Raw genomic sequence first — 21,858 nt, forward strand, 5'->3', positions numbered from 1 at the left:
TCATTGTTCTTAAGATCCAAAGGTTTGGATTTCACCTACGCAAATTGGTGAGGATTTTTATCAAGCCTTCTCCAGGAAAGGGGGTGTAGGGTTTGGGAGGATTTGGGGGGGAAATAAATTTCCAAGCGGGCTCTCTCCCTGTTATATATTTGTTAGACGCTTGGTGGTGGCAGCAATAAAGTCCAAGGGAAAAAGGTAATAAACATGGGGAAATAGTTTTACTTTGCATAATACTAACAAATTTATTTGAGCATAAGCTTTCGTGAGCTACAGCTCACTTCATCGGATGCATTCAGTGGAAAATACAGTGGGGAGATTTATATACATAGAGAACATGAAACAATGAGTGAAACTATTTCCCCATGTTTATTTCCTCCCTACACCCCCCACTGTTTCTCAGACATTCTTGTCAACTGCTGGAAATGGCCCACCTTGATTATCACTGCAAAAGGTTCCCCCCGCCCTGCCCCGCTCTCCTGCTGGTAATAGCTCACCTTAAGTGATCATTCTTGTTACAGTGTGTATGGTAACACCCATTGTTTCATGTTCTCTATGTATATAAATCTCCCCACTGTATTTTCCACTGAATGCATCCAATGAAGTGAGATGTAGCTCACGAAAGCTTATGCTCAAATACATTTGTTAGTCTCTAAGGTGCCACAAGTACTCCTTTTCTTTTTAGTGGGTATGTCTACACTGGAATTAGATACCAGCAGCTGGCCCATGCTGGATGACTCAGGTTCACAGGGCTGTTTAATTGGGCTGTAAATATTCAGGCTTGGGCTGAAGCCTGAGTCTGGGACCCTCCCATCTTTCAGCGTACTAGAGCCTGGGCACCAGCCTGAGCCCAGGCATCTACACTGCAATTAAACAGCCCCACAGCCTGAGCCCCATGAGCCCAAGTCAGCTGGCACGGGCCATCCTCAGATTTTTAATTGCAGTGTGGACATGCCCAGTGTAACAAAGTACAATGGGTGACATGTCTGAGTAGAACAAAGATTTAGCAAAATTAAGGCTAAGCATACAGAGCAATATTGTAATCTTTCTAGAAAGAGAGATATTATTGATATGTAACATTTAAATTTTAGATATGATTGAATACATTCAGAATTTAGGTTTCTGGTGCTTTTTTTACAGGTGGATGGAGAACTTAGGAAGTCATATACATTTTTCCCACAGGTATTCTAATTTCTGAAACACCTCTATGCTTTCAAGACATGTTTATAAAATGAAGGCAAAAAATTGTTTGGCACATTTGTTTAATAATGGTATTGATCTTTCACTGCTTAAGAAAAGGATTTCGAACTTAACTGGGTCTGCAAATGTCTCATTACTTACAGCATCAAGAAAAAGGATTCAATATTAAAAGGGAAGGTGCCAGGAATTTGCCTTGCAACATTAATAAAACAATCAATTCTAGTTTTGTTTTTAATCATGCTAAAAGTAACAAGCCCTAATTACCTTGAGGGGATATATTTTAAAAGGCACAGTAGTAGCCTTTACTTTGAAAGAAAGTAAAGCCTGTTTACTATGCAAGTGCTATAGGATCATCCCCTTTTCTGGTTAATGCTTCTTTATCTCCTTTCCAAACCAGATTTCCTATATTCTATGTGATATTAATCTCCATGGGGGTGCACATCTCTGTGAAGATGCAATGGCTCATCCTCCTCTTCCGGTCAATTCTTATTTTAATCTAATTTCCAGATCACAGTCTTCGTATATAGTGTGATATTAATCTCCATGGGGTGGACATCTCTGTAGATTCCTTGGCTCAACTCCTCCAGTCAATTCTTGTTTTAATTCTAATTTCCTGCAATTTATACACTTATTTGCAGTTGAATGTGTTCCTCTACATTTATCTCACTGAATTCCTTCCCCCTCCCTCCTCCTCCTCCTTTTAAAAGTTTGATATATTACTATTGGCTTGGTCTGCATCCACTTCTATTTCTTTTAAACTTGATATGGTACAGGTAGGTCTTATTAGCACAGACACTATTTATCCTGGACTCTGATAATGCTCACTTTATATATGTGGATCAGCTTTCTATGCTGGACTTAAGTTTTGCATAGCCCCATTTCACGTGGACTCTTATTTTACTTGTTCATTAGGGGAGGAAGGTTCGGTAGTTAGCATGCTAGCCTGGGACATGGAAGAGCAGGAAACGGAATGCAGATCTGCCACTGACTTCCTGCATGACCAAGTCATGTAGCCTCTCTATGCCTCAGTTTCCCATCTGTAAAATGGGGATAAGAGCACTTCTAACTTAAAAGGGTGCTGTAAGGATACATATATCAAAGTCTGTAATTCACTTAAATTTTACAGTACTTGGGGCCATTTTAAAAAAAAATACAAAAATTGGCCTCGGTCACATCTGGTCTCAGCTACTGTAGCCTTCTCCTCTGTTCCCAATAACAAGATTTTGCAGAGAGTGAAGTGGGCGGAGATGCGAAGCTAGGGGAATCACTGTCCTTCTTCAGATCAATGCTATTATTATTATTATTGACTGTTATGGAAGCACACAGCAGTCCTAATCAGGTTCCCTGTGTGCTGGGCCCTGTACATAAAAAAAAATCACAGCCCCTGTTCCAAGTGCTTACAGTGTAAATAAGATCAAGAGGAAACAGCTGAGTGGAGATGGAAGGGAGTACTAAAATGGGGACAGATAGTAGGACAAACAGGAATACAAAGTTGCATAGATAGCCATATGTGTAATTTACAAGGTGTTTTTAATACATACATAAACAAACAAGTAATTTTAAAGGATCTGGAACAGCCTCTCCTCCTAAGCCATCATAATCATATCACATCTTTCCTGAATTGTCTTGTGTTCATTTCTTCTTTATTTTCCCTACATTTTCTCTCTCCTCCCATTTCACCATGACAAAACCTCTCTCTATTCCTGGGGTGTCAAACATAAACCCACCATCCAGATTTGGCCCTCCATCCCTGTTGAAATGTTCAAAGGTGTCCAGCCCACAGCAGTCCGTCTGCTTCAGCCAAATGGGGCTAGCAGGGACCCAGGGCCAAAATGGAAGCAGGCAACAGCTCATGTCTGATTCCACACAGGGAACAGATTCCCTCTTTCCCAAGCAGGAGCTCTCAATACAACTACACAGGGCACAACCAGAATTTTGCTAAGGAGCGGGCCCTAGATTATCTACCTGGCTGCCCCAAATTTGAGTGCAATGCTACTCAAATTTAGCCCGTCCTCCAGTCGGGGCCAATACGGGGTAAGGGGAGCTACCCCCCCTTGCTGTGCCCCTGCAGCCATTGGTGGCAGCACCACATTGCCTTCTGACTCCGGGCTCAGAGGAGGCTCCTTTCCAGCCTCCCTCACCCATTGTCATCACCACCAAACCCTGCATGAGGGGACCTCATCTTCCACCGACTTCTTTACCCATGTCCCTGCCACCGCTGGGATGAAAGAAGCTTCATTCCAGCTTTCCTCCATCTTCCTGCTCCCACCACAGCTGACCTTACAGCACATGATTCAGGGAAGCGGCTACTTCTCCACACCCACACCGTCCTCCCCGACCACCAACCCCAAGATAGAGAATCTCCAAGGGAGGAAGAGAGAAACCCTCAGCAGAGAGTTTATGTGCATCTGCAGTGGGCAGGGAGAGATATCCAAAGTGGGGCAGCAGCCAGGAAAGGGACAATTCACACAAAGGCCGCAGGATTGACTCGTCGGGGGAGGGAAGCATGGAGGATAGAAACCTCAGTGCATGTATTTGCTTTTTGTTTCTCATCAGTGAACTTTTTTCTCACACCTTTAACTGAAAGGGAAGCCAGGACTTCACTACAGAATGAGGAACCCCCTAATCTATACCACACACGGTACTTTTTTTAAAACTTAGGATCTCCCTCTCACCTCCAGCCTGAACTGGACAATTTTACCAGACATCTAGTAACCAGAGGACTTAAACCTAACAGGCACAGATCGATATAAACAAAATGGACACACCCACTATTTAGGAGCAACTCTACCCCTCCCCTCATCTTTCTAGCTACTGAAAAACGTTTCCTTTGTTACTTTGATTTTTGCATCTTCCTCCACAGTAAGTTGTTCCAGTACCCCCACTGGCTGTTATTCCTAGCTTTTCCAAATCACAGAAAATTGACCTGATTATGGACAGTAGTGAAACTGACAATGTTCTGAATGGAGTTGGTTGGGACCATTCCAGTGAAAGAGTTTAACTGGAAAATGCTGTACATCAAACCTGAAATGTTTTGAGGATGCATCTCAGGTTCAATGAACTGTCACCTAATCCTAGGCATGGCTCCAGTGGAAACCTCTTTGGTCTCCTGGCAGGCTGTTGGGGAGCCTGAAGCTCTAGAATTCATGGTTCTAACCAGGACTCAACTCCCACCTCCACCGCTCAAGCCAGTGTTCTCAAGTTCCTTGCCATGGAGCTGGGAGACCAGAAGTCTTGAAATGGGCTTCCAAGGTCCATTGCTCCAGGACAGCCCTACCATGAGGGCTACCACAACAAGGGTGGGGTATCCTGGTAGCATCTGACTAAAGTTTACATGATTCTTCCAATTTCAGTGAATAGCTGCCCAGGTCCCAGGGAACATATTGAATTTTGGAAAATGTGTGTGTTTCCAATTTTTTCCCCCTCAAAATTACTCATGAACAGGAAATCCCAATTTTGCGAGCTCTAGTTTTGGTTAGTAACAGTGAAAACAGAAAATACTTTTCACTTTTCAGTTTTCACTCTGCAGTAGCTTACAAAAGCTTACAAAACCAAACAACAACAGAGGCCCTGGAGCTTTCTGTCCTCCTAAGTCTGCAGATGACACTCCATCAGTTTAACTTTGTTTTGTCTTTGGAAAGTTTGTGTTGCAGCTTTTTTTATGGGGGCAGAGGGGCAGAAGAGGGAAGGAGACTGGGAGCAAGTTCGAGGGACCATTTTCTACTCAACCAGGGTAACTGGATTTTCCAAGCCTCCATATGCAAACTTTTGAAAAACAATATGAAAGTTACACATTACATAATTTGTTCTGCATGCACTAGACTAATAGTTCATGTAATTACATCATGTATTTCCATCCGACACACGGTCCTTGCGATTACCAATTTGCCAAGCCACTCTACATTTTGCAGCAGTTCAGCCAGTCTCTAAATCGTCTGTTTACGGCTAGTGTAACCCTTCTATCTTTTTCTTAAAATGGCTATTGGGTAACAATTAACCAACTGTTCATATGCACTTTTTCTCTCTCTGCTATTACAGGAATCTCAGGTTTCCTCCCATGTGCCAAAATTAGTAAACTTTGTGTCTGAGAACAAATTGCTCCACTACTTACAGGAAAGTACCGACCACATGTTAGAGGAAATAGAAATACTCCAGGGATAACTGAAAAAAATATTGTATTTGAATATCTTCCCATGTATAAAACATATATCCCTCAAATAGCTGCTGGGCCTGTTTATAAACTAAAAATCTACAATTTAATATCTACTTACAATTTAACATCTATAGCCAACACTTAAAATTTATATTGCTAAAAAGAGAGATAAGAGTCAACTAGATGAGATATTAGGTACTTTTGAAATGCACATATAGAAAATCATCACCATCTAAAAAAGGTATATTTTCATAACTGAGAAATTCTACTTCATAACTGAGAAATTCTGAGTCTTTTTTTTTCTTGGACTCTAGAGCACTGAGTCAGATGACAATCACAGTAATATGACACGAGCTATTTGATATATTAAAAATAGCCAGGAAAAAAGTACTCAACCATCTTTTTATGTCATAAAGGAGCAGTAACAGGCCCAAATGTAAGTTATGTTGGTTTTTGCTTTTGCAGTCCACCTTTAAAATCTTAAGTCTTATTAGTCACTGGTGCTTTAGGGACGAAAACCCAATTGATTACCTCAAGACCTTTGTAGTACATTTTCAGGATTCAGTCTCATCCTCCTTCACCTTTATAATTCCAGATTTTCTCTTCTCCAAACCCCTTTCAGTTTTATTTCCATAAATATAAGCAAGAGTGCTACTTTAACATGAGTTGTGATCCCAGCTAGTCCTCTGCTGAGTGATATTTTACAAGGCAATGTATGCCCAGTGTGGAGGAACAGGGGAGAGTGAACGGGGATTTTAAATGGTTTTAAATAATTTCTATTAAAAAATGAGATATTTTGTTCAAAATAGCTTGACTCCATGACTTTTTGCATAATAATTAGTTACTCTCTGTGACAAACGCATTATTATTATTTTTTTTTTTATTTATATGTGTATATAGATACACACACACACACACACACACAGAGGTTTTGGGCCCCCAGTGTGCTAGGCATTTTGCACACCCTCTCCCGCTCCCCAACTTTTTTCTATTTTATGCTTAAACAACCCTTCGTTATGAGTCAAAATAAGACATTCCTATTTTTCCCAGGGTTCAAAGTACTCAGTCAAAATAATGCTTTGAATTTTTTTCATGTTACAATTTTGTTATGTTACTTTATTACAACTTTATACATGTAGGTGCATGGAGATTTCTATTTAGCCAAAACTATAAATTAAATATCTATTATGTAATCAGCACCAGCACTCTGATAAAGCCGCAACACAAATCAGGATATTCTTCTAGAAAATAACTAAACATTTACCAATTTCATTCACTACTTGCTGGATCCTCCAGGGACCATCAGTATAAGCTAATTAAATCAGAGGGAGGTTTTTTGTAGTATTTTCCTCAATTCTTGATTGCCTAAAGCTTCTTAGTCATCAGTACTGAAGCTGATTGCTTCATACTCAAACACAGATTTCTCCGCTTAATGCATCATGCACATTGTTCCATTTTAAATATTTTTCTAATCATATTAACTTTTATTGTCACAGAATTATGCTGACCTTCACAGTTTATCTTAGGATGCTTTTCTTGGGTAAGTAACTAAGAGAAGGAAAGACAGTATACTTGTAAGAAAGTATTTTGCCATATTTTACTTTCCATGAAATATGGACTTTTGAAACACAAATAAAACCTAATACTTATTGTTTTCATTTCTGTACTCAGCAGTCAGTGATGAAATGTTTATAGTTAGCATCTGGATACTATTATTGTGCACAGCCATATATCTGATTATTTCAGTATTTCTAAGGTCCACAAATGCCATTAATAATTATATATTCTATTCTCTCAGATTCATAGGATCATCATGTAGCCCATAAGCCACAAACTCTAGATTTTAACATTTCTGTCAATTTACAGATAACTTGAATGCTTATAACACACACGTGGGCACTCTCTCTCTACTCTAAATGGGCATTCTGTGATAATTACCCCTAAAGACTTACTGATCACTCTACACAATTCCTTATTCCACAATTGAGAGAAATGCAAATAAACCACCAGAAGAAATGTAGCTTTAATTAGACCATGTCTACACTATCACTTATGTCAGCAAAATTTATGTCACTCAGAAGTGTGAAAAAACCACACCCATGAGCAACACAAATTATACCAGCATAAGTGGTAGTGTGCACAGTGCTATGTCGGTGAGAGAGGCCTACAGACATAGCTACCGCTGCTCATTGGGGGTGGTTTAATTATATCAACAGGAGAGCTTTCCTGTCAGCATAGAGTGGCTATACGAGAGATCGTACAGCTGTGCCTCTGCAAACTCTATAGTGTAGACATAGCCGCAGAAATGCAACACACTGACAGAGGAAAGAGCTGAAGTATGGAATACCAAAAAACCAGTTAAGTACATATGCTTGAATGTGGTTTAAATGGTGTATAAACTGACCCAGCTGCCTAACGCTGTTATGCAACCACTGGACATACAAGTCAGTTGTGGAGTCTGACTCATTACTTGGAGGGACTGTGAATATGAAAGCAGTTCATACCTCAAGCATGACCTCATGGAGAGTTGTGAACAGGCCCTGAAAAAAAAATCCCATCTGGTCCTTAGCCCACGTGTATATAGGAGGACTTCAAAGCAATGTTTCAAGGTAGAGAATAATCAACTCTTTAAGTAGTACGTGGTATCTTCTCCCCCACTCATGCAAGATACCATAAAGGCTTAACCCAATATCTTTGCCAAAGAAAAAACAAACAGGCTAAACAACCTGAATGTATTTATTGATTTAAATTGCTTTTGACATTCACCACCAAAACTAAAAAATACTAGCCATTGCCAAGTTCTTATCCAGAGCTTAAATAGTAAACTTGTAACCAAAGGAATTCTCCTTCCCTTTTGTCTTTACTATATATTACCGATATTGCACCAGTCTAACTATAGAACAAGGAGTAATGGCCTCAAGTTGCAGTGGGGGAGGTTTAGGTTGGATATTAGGAAAAACGTTTTCACTAGGAAGGTGGTGAAGCACTGGAATGGGTTACTTAAGGTAGTGGAATCTCCATCCTTAGAGGTTTTTAAGGTCAGGCTTGACAAAGCTCTGGTTGGGATGATTTCGTTGGGGATTAGTCCTACTTTGAGCAGGGGGTTGGACTAGATGACCTCCTGAGGTCCCTTCCAACCCTGATATTCTATGATATCATTTTAACAAAGGAAATTATGTTCCCTTTCAGACTGAGCTTTGTTTCAACCCATTCAGCAATCCAATGGTTACGCCATTAAAAGAGCTTTGTTTTCATCCACAACTAAAGCAGTTGTTCCTTGCTTTGAAAACAGAGTTATCTTTTAGACTAAAAAAAAACTGAAAGATGTTTGAATGGCAAAACAGCTATGTCCTGATCCTGCCAGTGAATAACTTAATGCGAGTAGTCCTACTGAGCTCAACCACCACCCCACACCCAACTACTCATGTACATAAGAAATGAGGCCCTAGTTTGTAGTTTTGTGCATAACCACCAATTCCGTTCCTGGTACAATTTAGGATGGACTACCAATATAACAGGTTTCAGAGTAACAGCCGTGTTAGTCTGTATTCGCAAAAAGAAAAGGAGTACTTGTGGCACCTTAGAGACTAACCAATTTATTTGAGCATGAGCTTTCGTGAGCTACAGCTCACTTCATCGGATGCATACCGTGGAAACTGCAGCAGATTTTATATATACACAGAGAATATGAAACAATACCTCCTCCCACCCCACTGTCCTGCTGGTAATAGCTTATCTGATGGCTTTAGATAAGCTATTACCAGCAGGACAGTGGGGTGGGAGGAGGTATTGTTTCATATTCTCTGTGTATATATAAAGTCTGCTGCAGTTTCCACGGTATGCATCCGATGAAGTGAGCTGTAGCTCACGAAAGCTCATGCTCAAATAAATTGGTTAGTCTCTAAGGTGCCACAAGTACTCCTTTTCTTTTTACCAATATAACGTAATTTGTAGCAGGGGGCAAAAAAAAAGTTAAGCTTGTGCCTTTTTGCTTCTTTAAACTATATAAGGAAAGGCTGAAAGGTTTGTTCAGGTTTATTCTGGAGGATTTCCTTTCAAGGGATTTTTTTCCCCTTGGACTTGTTTTTTTACATCAGAAATTCAGGTCCCATCTAGCCTAAAAGAAACCAGAGAATCACATAGCAACTGTGGGGCTCACTAAAGAGAACAGTGAATGGAACTCAGAAAACCTAGCTCTATTCCCACTGAATGACTTTGCCACTAGCCCTCTGAATGACTTTGGCCAAGTCACTTCACCTCTCTATGCCTTATTCTCTTTGTACAGATGGGGAATGATGTTTCTCTTCTTGAAATCTACGGATGAAAAAGGCTATGTAAGAGGTAGGTATTACTTTACCACAGGAGTGTCTGAACTGCACACGTACATGATGATTACTACTACCTCAGTGACCACCACCTCGTACCAACACCAATTTTTCTGTCTGATCAAAGAACTATAAAATTAAAATGGCAAAAAACTTCATTCCCCTACTTTGGGATTTCCTCCGAGACCTCTTTCCCATCAGCTTCCCAAGAACTCAGTTCAACTCCAGATTTGGTCACTCGGGTTTTTTAATTTGGCATACAGGAAAGCTCCAATGAATTAATCAGACTCAAGTGTGGGGGTGGGTACAGATGTGCCACACATTCAATGTACATAATCATGAATCAGCTTATACACATGCTTACACTTAATACATCGTATCACACACTTTACAGTTGGTCTACCAGTTTTTGTAGCCAATCCCCATCTAGATCATGAGCTGTTCACGTGCTGAATTACATGCTAAACCACAGCTGCAAGTTATCACAAGTTTACTATCCTATTTCTTTTCAACTCGCTACATCTTTTACATATTGACAAGGCTCCTGTAAATTCATGCTTTTCTCATTTTTTTCCATGCCCTTGCTCACAATAGACCTACAGTCTAGAGTTAAGGTTGCCCAGCAATAGTTCATGCCCTTCCAGAACTACGCCATTCAAACTTGTGAAAACCAGGAAACACAAGGTTAAAGTACACGCCCACACAACCTTAACTCTGCCCTCTCTGAGAGCTCCAAAACACCCATACTTTCACTCTGCATTTGCACTGTAAAGAAAAGATGCAACCTGAACCTACCCTATACTCAACCACTTAGGCCAGGTGTACACTAGGAAATTAGGTATGTATAACTTTGTTGCTCAGGGGTGTTAAAAATTCACACCCCTGAGCAATGTAGTTAAACTGACCTAATCTCCAGTGTAGACAGCACAAGGTTGATGAGAGAATTCTCTGTCCACATAGCTACTGCCTCTTGGGGATGTGAAGCAGCTGTGCTGATGGGAGAAGCCCTCCCATTGGTGTAGATAGAATCTTTGCTGCAGCATTTTAACTATAGACCTGCCCCTAGTCTACTTTCATGACAAAACACCACGTTTTGGAAATTTAATAACTCTTCACACTAACTCACAGAATACTACCTAAACCTATACTTTCTCTTACCCATTACGAAACCCAGAGACTTCTCTCATATCCCAAGTCATTACTGATCTAATTATGGTGGTAAAAAAAAAAAAAACCACAACACCTCCCCCATACCTTGGTACAGAGACAACCTGTACAATTTTGCAATAGCGTGTCAAGATACTCATGCTCCCTTTCCTTTACTCAGACATGTACTGGGCACTACAAACCCTGATCTCTTCACATCATAATCACAGCTCTGGCTCATCAAGCTAATCCCCATCTCTTCAGTGAACAAACAAATCTCTAGCTACCTGTTCCACCCACTGCCTCCACCATTCAGTAAGCACCAGTTCACACCCTGAATGCAGCTGCAGTACATGTAGATAATTCCCAGTGCTTATTGCCTGCTCTGGGAAAGCAGAGGTAACATTACAAGGACATGTTCCTGAATTCTGTATTTCCTGGTTTTCATAAATTTGAGTTTTGCTGTACTTCATGTTCTGGAAGGGCATGAACTATCACCAAGCAACTTTAACTGTGGATTAATTATTTTTATTTCTTTGCCATTTAATACCTGCTTAACTTCAGTGGCTAACCGTTCAGAGAAAGGACATCTATGACTCAACACCTTCTCCCTTCACTTAAGGGGCAAGAATTAACAATATTTATCTTCCAAGGCCCTTCAGAAGTCCTCCAGCAAAACCTGGGAAGATCAAAGTTGACGTTCCTTGTGTTTCTAAAGGTTAAAAAAAAAAAAAAAAAACCACAAGCAGAGAGGAACAAATAGACCCACATCTTTCAGGCCCTTTTCATTTATAAAGCACTAAAGAGGCAGAAGTCTATTGTATATATATTTATTTGCAGGTCACTTACAACAAGGCAATATTCATCTCTCAACATGCCACTCTGAAGAAGCCCTCCTCCACAGGAAGGAAAATAGAGAAAATACAGAAATTGTGCTTTCAAGGGAAATTGAAGTTTAGCAATTGTACAAAATATAAAATTGCCTTCTCTACTTTACATTACTAGGTTTTGACGACTTGCCCTTCTACTAAGTATTGACTGCTGTCTCACTGCTAAAAATCACAAAGACTTACCCCTGCATTATATAAGAGGGTGAGAAAGAAATTCAACTGTGCTCTCCCACATTTAGTCACAGAGACAGTATCAGGAGGAAGCCTCAAGAATTGCAAAGATACATCTAGTCCCCCATTCTGATTTTAATCCCTCAATCACCATGCAAAGCCTGAAAGATACCAAATGACAAGCTGTTAAAAGTGGAAGAATTGTTCTGTTACCACCAATAGATACAGAATGAAAATGACCCAGTTTTTGTAATTTTCACTTGCCACTCTTCATGGGACATCAGGAACCACCCAGTGAAACATTCAAGTACTAAGGCATTTGTGCTTATCAACTGTAAGGTATGTGTACACAGTAGCTGGGAGCTTGCTCCCTAGTGCAGGTAGACAGATGCTAGCTCTGCTTCAGTCAGTATGCTAAAAATAGCAATGTGACTACAGTGGCATAGACAGCAGCATGGGCTAGTCACATGAGTATTTATCCACAGGGTCGTTCAGGTTTGTGCTCAGCTGACTAGCCTGAGTCGCTGTGGCCACACTGCCATTTTTAGCATGCTAGCACACTCCCAGCTACTGTATAACCTAGGATGATGTAAGCACTTAAAGTCAATAGGTATTTTAAGCCAAGCTACTAAAAACTATAGAAAAAATAATCCATGGAAATGCTACCTAGCAATAATCATAATTAAAAGCTAAAACATTTATAAAATTAAGTGTTTCCACTCCACAAAGGACATAATTTATCAGAAGCTGTTAGAAGTTATTTTAATTAGAATCAAATTTGTTTTGTCAGGGCATTTTTCTCTGCCAGCTAGTTATCTTCAAAGCCAGCAGTATGGTTTTGCTTTGTTATTACAGTAAGGGAGAGTGATATCTATATTTCACAAATACATACACAAAGCATACAGCTCAACCAGTCAGTGTAAATATCGTCTTTAATGTACAGTAAAAATAACATGAATATGCAACCATTAAATTACAGAAGAGAAAATCTGGCTTTAAAACAAAGGCCTAATTCATAAGTACCTAAAGTGAGACAGTTGGGAGAGTGTGAAAATATTGCGTTTTTCAATTAATCTAGACAATCGTATGATTTTCTGGGAACTGAAGCAGTATTAAACCACAGGCTTACAAATTCACATCTTTAAGGGCTCAATCCTGCAGCCACTTACTACCAAGAATGTAGTCTTTACATGATATGATAGCAAGCTTAGATCCAAGCTTGATAGTATAATCGTGCCATAAATATGTCACTCAATTACTTCACTGACAAAGCAGTGTTATGGCTATGCCAATATGCACTGTCATGGTATTATGTCAACCAAACCCATAAAAAAAAATCCGCTCTCAAGGCGTGTAGAACAGCTGTAAATCAATATATTCTCTCTCTCTTAGATGAGATTTAAAACAGTTTTTAAGTGTTTTAAGTTTTTAAGTGTTTTAAGTGTTCCCAGAAAACAATACAAAATTAAAAAGTTTTGATACATACTTTCTGAGTCTATAAAAATTGAGGGTTTTTTCTTTGTTTCGCTGGATAAAACCTCTCACTGATTCTGGAAAGTATTTGTTTTGTTTTAAAAACATGACAGCCAATAAACCAAGACTCTCACTAAAATAACTTTTACATTTGGGACAGCAGTTACAGAAATGAAGAATCTCACTCTTAAAATATAGGGATTTCACCCTTAATATGTAGTATAATGGTCACAATCCTGCAAATCAGCCAAAGGCAGAATTACACAACTGGGGGTCATATGAGGTTGCAATTAAATACAAAGAGAGCTGAGGAGTAGTGTCCACAACCTCAATGTATTCTCGAATCTGCATACTGCTGCCAGGCGGGAGATGGGCAGCTTTTTACTGAATTTTCTTGTTTTCATTGGTCTGTGTCAGCCAGTATCTTTGAATCTATTCAATATTTTAGAACTGCTGGTGAATTCTTGAAAGTAAGACAAAATCTTGACTCACAGACAGGGATTTGACCATGGAAACAGACAGAAGAGCAAATGGACCATTTAAACACACTTAGAGATTCGTTAAGAAAAACACACCTAGAATTTTTGTGGAAATTAATTTCAAGAACAAAAGGCAAAACAAAAAAACAGCACTGTTCCTTCAGATACAAACCGATCCATGGTGTCAGTGCCCTAAAATTTTACATTGATTTTCCCAACCCACCCCCATCCTGAACAAACAAAAGCAACTGAATTGCACAACTACCTGCCAAGTGCTAAACAAAGTAAATGGAACTCCTTAAGTGTGTCAACAATTCTCACAATAGTCAACTGTGACCTTACCCTCCACAATTCAAAAAAAATTACTTACTTTAAGAGTCTACTGAATTGCTCAGCACCCACATAAAGAAATGATTAAATAAATATTCAACAAGCAACCTGGCAGGGGGGAAGGGGGCGTGGTATTGTTTAACTAGAACTATAAACTTTGGTCTCTAACACAATATTGCTGCTGTGCAAGCATAAAGAGCCTATTATTTTAGGAAACATTGCAGCTAGTGTTGCCAACCCTCCAGGTTTGTCCTGGAATCTCCAGGAATTAAAAATTGTGTCATGTGATGAAACCTCCAGGAATATATCCAACCAAAATTAGCAACCCTAATTGTAACATGTTTTTTATTCTCAGGCATTTGTATAAAATTGCTTATTCTATGTTATTATTTCAACAGCATTTTAATAGTTCTTCAAAGTCATATACACTATAGTCTGAATGTACAGTAACAGAGAAAATAATTCTACCTTCCTGCTCACCACCAAACAAGGTGTACAACATAGGAGCAGCAAGAATGTGTTTTGAGCTATACACTTGATCAATGAAATACAGTTTCTGTGACAAGATTTATAACCAGAATTATTCTTTAATGTTTTATGCCTCATTTTCTGCCCATCCACCAGTTCACACGACCTATGTTAATGAAAAAAGCACGCACCACAAATAGTAAAGCAACACCATTATTTCAGATGGTATCTAAAGTTTTACTAGATGGAAACTAACTGTTAAGTATCACTAATGTCTGGTTTACACAAACTGCACTCTGGAACTTAATCCACATCTCACAATTGTAATAGTTTGTCCATTAATTCTGGCCCCACTACTGCAAATAATTATGCAAGATTGGGGCCTTGGATTAACAAGCCCACATACAAGAGCAGAGGTGGGCAAACTACCGCCCGCAGGACCGTACTGCCCAGCCCCTGAGCTCCCAGCCGGGGAGGCGAGCCCCCAGCCTCTCCCCCGCTGCTCCCCCTTCCCCGCAACCTCAGCGCACCGCGCCACCCACGCTGTGGCCCACCGCTCCTGCCCGGCAGCGTGACTGGCTCTGGCCGGGCTGCGAGCTCCTGCTGCTCTGAGCAGCATGGTAAGGGGCGGGGGGGGAGGTTGGATAAGGGGCAGGGGATCTCGGGGGGCAGTCAGAGGACGGGGAGCAGAGGGCAGTTCGATGGGGCAGAGGTTTTGGAGGGGCAGTCAGGGGATAGGGGGCATTGGATAGGCATGGGAATCCTGGGGAGTGCTGTCAGGGGGCGGAGCAGTCAGGAGACAGAAGGGTTAGGTAAGGGGTGGGGTCCCAGGAGGGGGCAGTCAGGGGACAAGGAATGGGGGGGTTGGATGAGTCTAGGGTTCTGAGGGAGCAGTCAGGGGGCGGGGGGAGTGGCCAGGCTGTTTGGGGAGGCACAGCCTTCCCTGCCCAGCCCGCCATATAGTTTTCCAACACCGATGTGGCCCTCGGGCCAAAAAGTTTGCCCACGCTGTACAAGAGATACCAACATACAAAGGAGAATGCTAATATATTCTGTGACAACATAGCTTTAACTATCACCAAAGCAGTTTATCAGTTTTTTAAATATTTTTTTAAATCTTAATCTTCTTTAAAATGTTATATGCACACACAGACTGTGTATATGTAAAATTTGACTGTATGCTACACACAACTTTGAACATAATCAGTAAGAAAATACCAACCAGACTTTAGCTTCCTTAATACTAGAGGGGTCACTCAGTTTCAAAAACCTTTTTAATTCCTAATCTAATATTATTTTTAATATTTTAGTAACTGCCTAAACCTTTTATACAATGAGATAAACATGAAATATTAATAATTTCATTTTAGTAAGCCTGGCTAAAGATTTTGGTATGTTTCCCTATATCAAGGTTAGCTCTTAGATTATTATAAATTCCTTATAAAAGAAATAACACTTGTATTGCTCTACTATATCAGATTTCAAAGATAGTAAAGTTCTTTCTTTGAGAAAGAAATTCTATTAAACTTTAAATGAACATATTAATCAAGGGCCTAATCTTGCAATCCTTATACATTTAGCCTTTGCTCATCCAGAGAGCCCCAATTTGTAGAGACTACTGCCATGTAAAGTTTTCAGGTTCATTCCTTAAATTTGTAATATATTTTACAAAGCCTTGACCTTTTAAAATACAAGGACCTTATGTGTAAGTTGTTTTAATTATCCCTATTTAAAAACATGTTCTGTGAGATAAAATTTTAAATTTCAGAGCTTTAGGCATATGAGGCTGATCCATCTTTAAGAATTTTAGTCTAGTGTGTTGTATTTAATATAAAATAAAATTATAAACTGTTGTAATGGATGTCATCTCAGGTAATATAATAATATTGCTATTAAAGCTGGATGAAAGCCAGTAAAAAATTTTATTTTGTTTTTTCAAAATTTAAGAAGTCTAACTGCTATTATTTAATACCATTAAGAAGCATCTATTTATAATGAACAAATTGTAAAATTGATCAGTTCCTTATTCAACTGCAAAAATCATAGACTGAAGCATGTGCTGTATCTGAAATAGCTAGACTTCTGTGAACTTCAGGCAATGTCAGAATGTTTTAGCCCAGAGTGTGACAGGCATATACCAAGTTGAATGCCCATGTTCCATTACATCTTAAAAAACAAGAAGGATGAAAAGCAGCAGCAGCATAAAGCAACAGTATACTAAGGGGCAGAAAATGTTAAAAACGCTTCTGCCTGCACCATTGCAAAGAAAAAAATTAAACACCTACCACGTGTCATCTATGTATGATGGGGCTGGGGATTATATGCCAGAGAAAATTTCCATCTGTAGCTATTTCCTTTCAAAATTCATCTTGCTCTTTTTTCTTTGCTGTTCTCATTTTTTCCTGCATTTCTCTTAACTTGCTCTGCCTCACCTCCTTTCCCTGTGCTTTCATAGAATACAGAGGGAGGGAGTGCAGGCATCACAAAACCCATTTGGAGGAGGGATGCATTTAACAAGACTGTGGGCCACAGTTTGGCCAAGCCTGTAACAGAGCACATCACACAATCCAACCTGAATATTAACTTAAACTGTCTTGGATCTGGCCACTGTTCATAGATTGAAAACTGTGTGAAGGACTCAAAACAAAAGAAAATATCATTTTGACTGATATGTTGTACAGATGTCAGTGGGGGTACTGCAGATATTGGTAGCAGACCCAAATTGAGTCAACATCTGTATTAATAACCAGGAAGAAAGGATGAATAGTAACATTGTTTTAAATTCTTATGAGTTGGAGAAAATGAATACAAACACAAAGGAAGCTGGAGTGGAATTAAAATGAGCTTTTAACTTGGAAAACGGCAGGCTAATACATGAGGAGGGGAGAAGGAATCAGTCAAAGGAATGTACTCAGAAAGAAGTAATGCTACTAAAAAACTTTGGGGTGCTAGTCAGCAGCTAAGAGGATGCGTCTTTGGCTGTATGCACAGAGACATCTCATCGTGGGCTAGAGAGAAGGTCCCTCTCCGTATGGCAGGGGCACACCCTCACCTTGTGTATTGCATATACTTTTAAACCCTTTGATACAAGAAAGATGTCAGGATTCTGAAGAGAATTCAGAGAACAGAAATAATTAAGGGCTGCAGGGATTGGCTTGTGATAGTGAAAGAATAAGTGTATATAGCTTTCTTTACTAAATCTGGGACATTCATAACTAGACTAAACATCAGGAAACACATAGTAGGGAACAACTCTGCACTGACAGGTGGATGGACAAGGTAATTTAACATGACTTTTCAGCCACAAGTGTCTCGATTATGATGCATAAACACAGAATCTTAAACTTCCACATTCTATAGCTGATGTTGTCAGAACATGCTATTTTTCTTCTAACCTTTAAAAGAGTCTGACTGAACAGGCTTCTAATTGATGGAGTTCTGATCAGTACAATACATCAGCACATCCTATGCTTACCATTAAAAAGTGAATGCATTAGCTACTGAAAAAACTACTGAAATAAATTAATCCCATGTCTTCCTACAGATGCGGTTCTTCAACTCACTCAGGCTTTACCTACTGTCAGAATCCTACATTCTTCTACTCACTGTAAATTTTAAGGTACTGACATAACTTTTTTTGGTCTCCGTTAAATACCAAAAGGGTTTCATGACATGTTCTAAGACATGAAATATCATGGGAGCCTAGGACACACAAGTGACCACACGTCTATGTAAATATACAAGCTTGTGAAAGCAAGGGTCTTGAAGCAGAAATCTCTCTCTCTCTCTCTCTCTATATATATATAATATATGGTACATTGATATGACACTGTCAAGTCAGTGTTATTTCATATTGCCATAGCCAAATCATCAGTCTAATTTCTATAGTATGATGCATACATAAAGGTATTTTCTGCCTTAGCGTAATACTTTAGCCATCCCTGTAATATCAACTGTAAGGAAAGCAAGTGCTGCACATCTTGTATTCCTCTTTTCTTTTCCCCAGTGAAGACCTTTACCACACAATACATAATGTTTACCTTTGCTAACAATATAACAATATATTAAATTATTATACACCTCCAAGTCAGTCACATAGGACACGTAAGCCGCGCAGATCAGCACAACTTCCATCATCACCTTATCTTTCTTGATTAAAAGAAAATTTCAAGGTTCAAATCTTCTAACGAAGAAGAAGAAATGTATTCAGGAGAACAGAACAACACTCTTCTCTTACAATTAAAATTTTACACTTCAGCTGCAATGACAACAGTATTTCAAATTCTCATGAATACATACATATACCTTCAATCACAGCCACATTCTAGTTTAAATTTTCAATCAACAAACTACGGTCTCAATAAGATAGGGACATCTTTTCAAACTCATGCGCCCGACGGGGGGGGGGGGGCACAAGACTCTTCTGTACTATTCTCATATGTAATGCTTCATATGAAGAAACCAGCCCAAAATGTGGTTTCCATCCTACAGCAGAAAGGCATGCAGCACATTTACTGTTATACTACTAACTGACCACACTCTAAACACAGCAATTGCATTCCACTTATATCACTCCTTGTCTACCATGGTCAGAACCTCTTTTATTCTGTATGCTGTATTTCATCATCTTTGCTTGACTGCACCTCATAGAGTGCCTGTGTGCCACCTGAATATTTGCCCCTCTCTCACTTTTGAGCCATCTGAAACGGTTACAACTCCCTGGTTGGGTTTCCCCACCCGCACCCCCCTTCTGGTGTTGTTTTGTTTTTTAAACTGGGCAATCCCCACATGTTTTCATTGTGGTGGTGGTGGTGCTGTAAACTTGCTTCAGTTATCCTAAGAACAGCAAAAATCTATACACTCCTCTGAAACGTGAACTCTTCCACGGTCTCATCGTTTTGACTACCTCTTCTGCAAAAGCAAACGAACCCCGAGCGGAAGTCACCATTCAAGTGGTTGCATGCGGAGGTGGGAGCTTGGCCAGGAAAGTTCCTAGTCTGACAGCAGAGCGCGGACCCAGACCCCTCCTGTTATTTATTAGGTAAACTATAAGGGTTGCCACCGCACAGAAGAGCGGACAGCAGAAACCAACAGCGCTTCGGAAAGTTGTCCCAACGCATATAGGCAACCGAAGTGCAAGGGGAAAGAAGAAATCAGCCTGACTTGGGGAGCAGCTTGTTTGTTTAAAAAAATCAGACTGCGACGACCCAATGTGTTTTGGCAGCCCCCTCCCTCACTTGGAAGGAGGGGGGGAGATTGGCCGGGGGGGGGGGGTTAAGGCTATGTTAAAACTGGGATTATTACCACCCAGCCAAATACCCGCCGCCACCGCTTCGCGTTCCAGAGTTGAGAGTTGCAGCTGGGTTTTTCCACCCTTTCCTAATAAAACACTTCTTGGAGGCGATTGGGAGGCCAGCCCACCGCAGAAAACTTGGGTTTGATTTGCTTTTACGTCCCAGATCCCGTGCTGTGTGTAGCGAAGGCGCCCGATCGGCAATAAACCATACTACACCAATGCCCAAAACCTAGGGAGCTATTCCCCCAGCGCCGGGGCCGGAGAGGAGAAAGTTCCAGGAACAATGGGAGCGGCAACAAGCTCCGGCACAAACGCTACCTGGGAAACTGGCTAGAGGAGAGGGAGAGAGTTGACGAGGCATTTACATGCCCACGTCGCTCGCTCGCTCTCCAAGCCCCGCAGCAAGGAGGCGCAGGCCGGTGAGATGCCCTCGGACACGGAGACCCCCCCCGCCTTTTCGGGGTACGGAGCGTGGGGGGCCAGGCCCCCCCGCATCCCCGCGCCCAGGAGGAAGGAAGCTACTGGAGGCGAGCGCTGGCGGTCCCGCACCGAGCCGGGCTCGAACGCCCAATCCCTGCGAGCCCCGCAGCTCCGGCGGGAGAACCCCGCGACAATGCCCCCTCCAGGGCGCCGCGGCCCGGCGAGTACCGCTGCCGCCAGCTCTGCCCGGGGGAAGCCGCCTCCTTACCCGCCCGGGGCGCCTCCTTACCTGAGCTCCAGCTCCCCTCCTGCTGCTCCGAGCCCTGGGAGAAGCAGCCCGGGCCGGAGCGGGACCCCCCACCCCCTCCTCCCCCAGCGCAACAGTGCACCCGTGGCCGGCGCCTCCGCACCTGGTGGGCGCCGAGCTGTAGCGGGCAGCGCGGGCTCTTTCCCCGGAGAACCCCACCGCCCGCGGGGCCACTTACCTGCCGCGAACTGGGCTCGGGCTGTTCCGAGCTGGGCCGGCGACGGGCCGGCCAGCAGGACGAGCAGCGGCAGCCAGGCGGCGGCTCCGGCTCCCGGCTCCATGGCGAGTTTGGAGAAGTTTGGGGAAGAGAGGCGGGCTGGCCCCGAGCGGCACGCTCCGCGGGCAGGGCTCGCCGGGAACCCCTCACCCAGCTGCAGCCACCGCCGCCTCCTCCTCCGCGGCCCGCGGGCCCGCCCCCGAACCACCCCGAGGGCAGCACCAGCCCGGCGCTTCCACGCTCGGCAGCGGCTGCTCCCCGTAACTCCAGAGTTACTTTGCTGCCGCTCTGCGAGAGGGGAGGGAGGAGCCGCGCGCGCACGTCAACCCCTCCGGCTCCCAGCGCCGGGCACAGGGAATGTGGGACTCCGGCCCGGAGCACAGGCGCCGCCAGAGCGGGGCCCGCCAGCGCCTCCTGCTGCAGACACGCGGACGTGCAGCCTGGCGGGCGGCCACTGGCACACCAGCGGCTGCGGGAGCCACCGGGGCTCGGCCTCCCTCGTGTAGCAGCCTCCTCTCCCGGGCAACGGGTGCAGTTTCAGCAGGAGAGGGAGAGATGGGGAACGATTCTGTCTCGGGCTGTCGCGGTCCGTTTTCTTCTCTAGAAAGGGGAACAAAGGAGAAAGAGGCTGGATCACAAACTCGCCCCTGCACTGGCAGCCCGGAATCACCCTAGCCACGGGTTAGACTCGCTCCACACTCCCAGTGCTTTGCTTTGGCTGGAGTTCCTCTTATTTTAAAATATAAATACTGTACTGGAGGGAGGGGGATATTATTTCAATGAACCCCCAGATGCAAAACTCGACACATTTTGGAGTCAGTCTATTATATACAGGCAAAGAGTCCTGTAGCATAAGCTTATGCTCCAATCCGTCTGTTAGTCTATAAGGTGCCACAGGACTCTTTGCCGCTTTTACAGATCCAGACTAACACGACTACCCCTCTATTATATACAGTTATCATTGGGGTGGGGGTGTATATACACAC

At 42.1% G+C, this 21,858-nt stretch overlaps 1 protein-coding gene across 8 annotated transcripts in view; it reads right to left on the reverse strand.

The window, feature by feature from the left end:
• PTPRK (protein tyrosine phosphatase receptor type K) overlaps window positions 1–21,037 on the reverse strand; it is a 584,612-nt gene extending 563,575 nt beyond the window's left edge. For all 8 annotated transcript variants that reach the window (XM_073337267.2, XM_073337266.2, XM_073337264.2 and 5 more), the window contains exon 1: window positions 20,834–21,037. In XM_073337267.2, coding sequence (XP_073193368.1) covers window positions 20,834–20,936 — 103 coding nt within the window. In that variant the 5' untranslated portion in view covers window positions 20,937–21,037. The remainder of the gene's footprint in view (window positions 1–20,833) is intronic.
• Window positions 21,038–21,858: the final 821 nt, after the last annotated feature.

The sequence above is a fragment of the Lepidochelys kempii genome, chromosome 3, assembly GCF_965140285.1.
Source record: "Lepidochelys kempii isolate rLepKem1 chromosome 3, rLepKem1.hap1, whole genome shotgun sequence".
Lineage (NCBI taxonomy): Eukaryota > Metazoa > Chordata > Testudines > Cheloniidae > Lepidochelys > Lepidochelys kempii.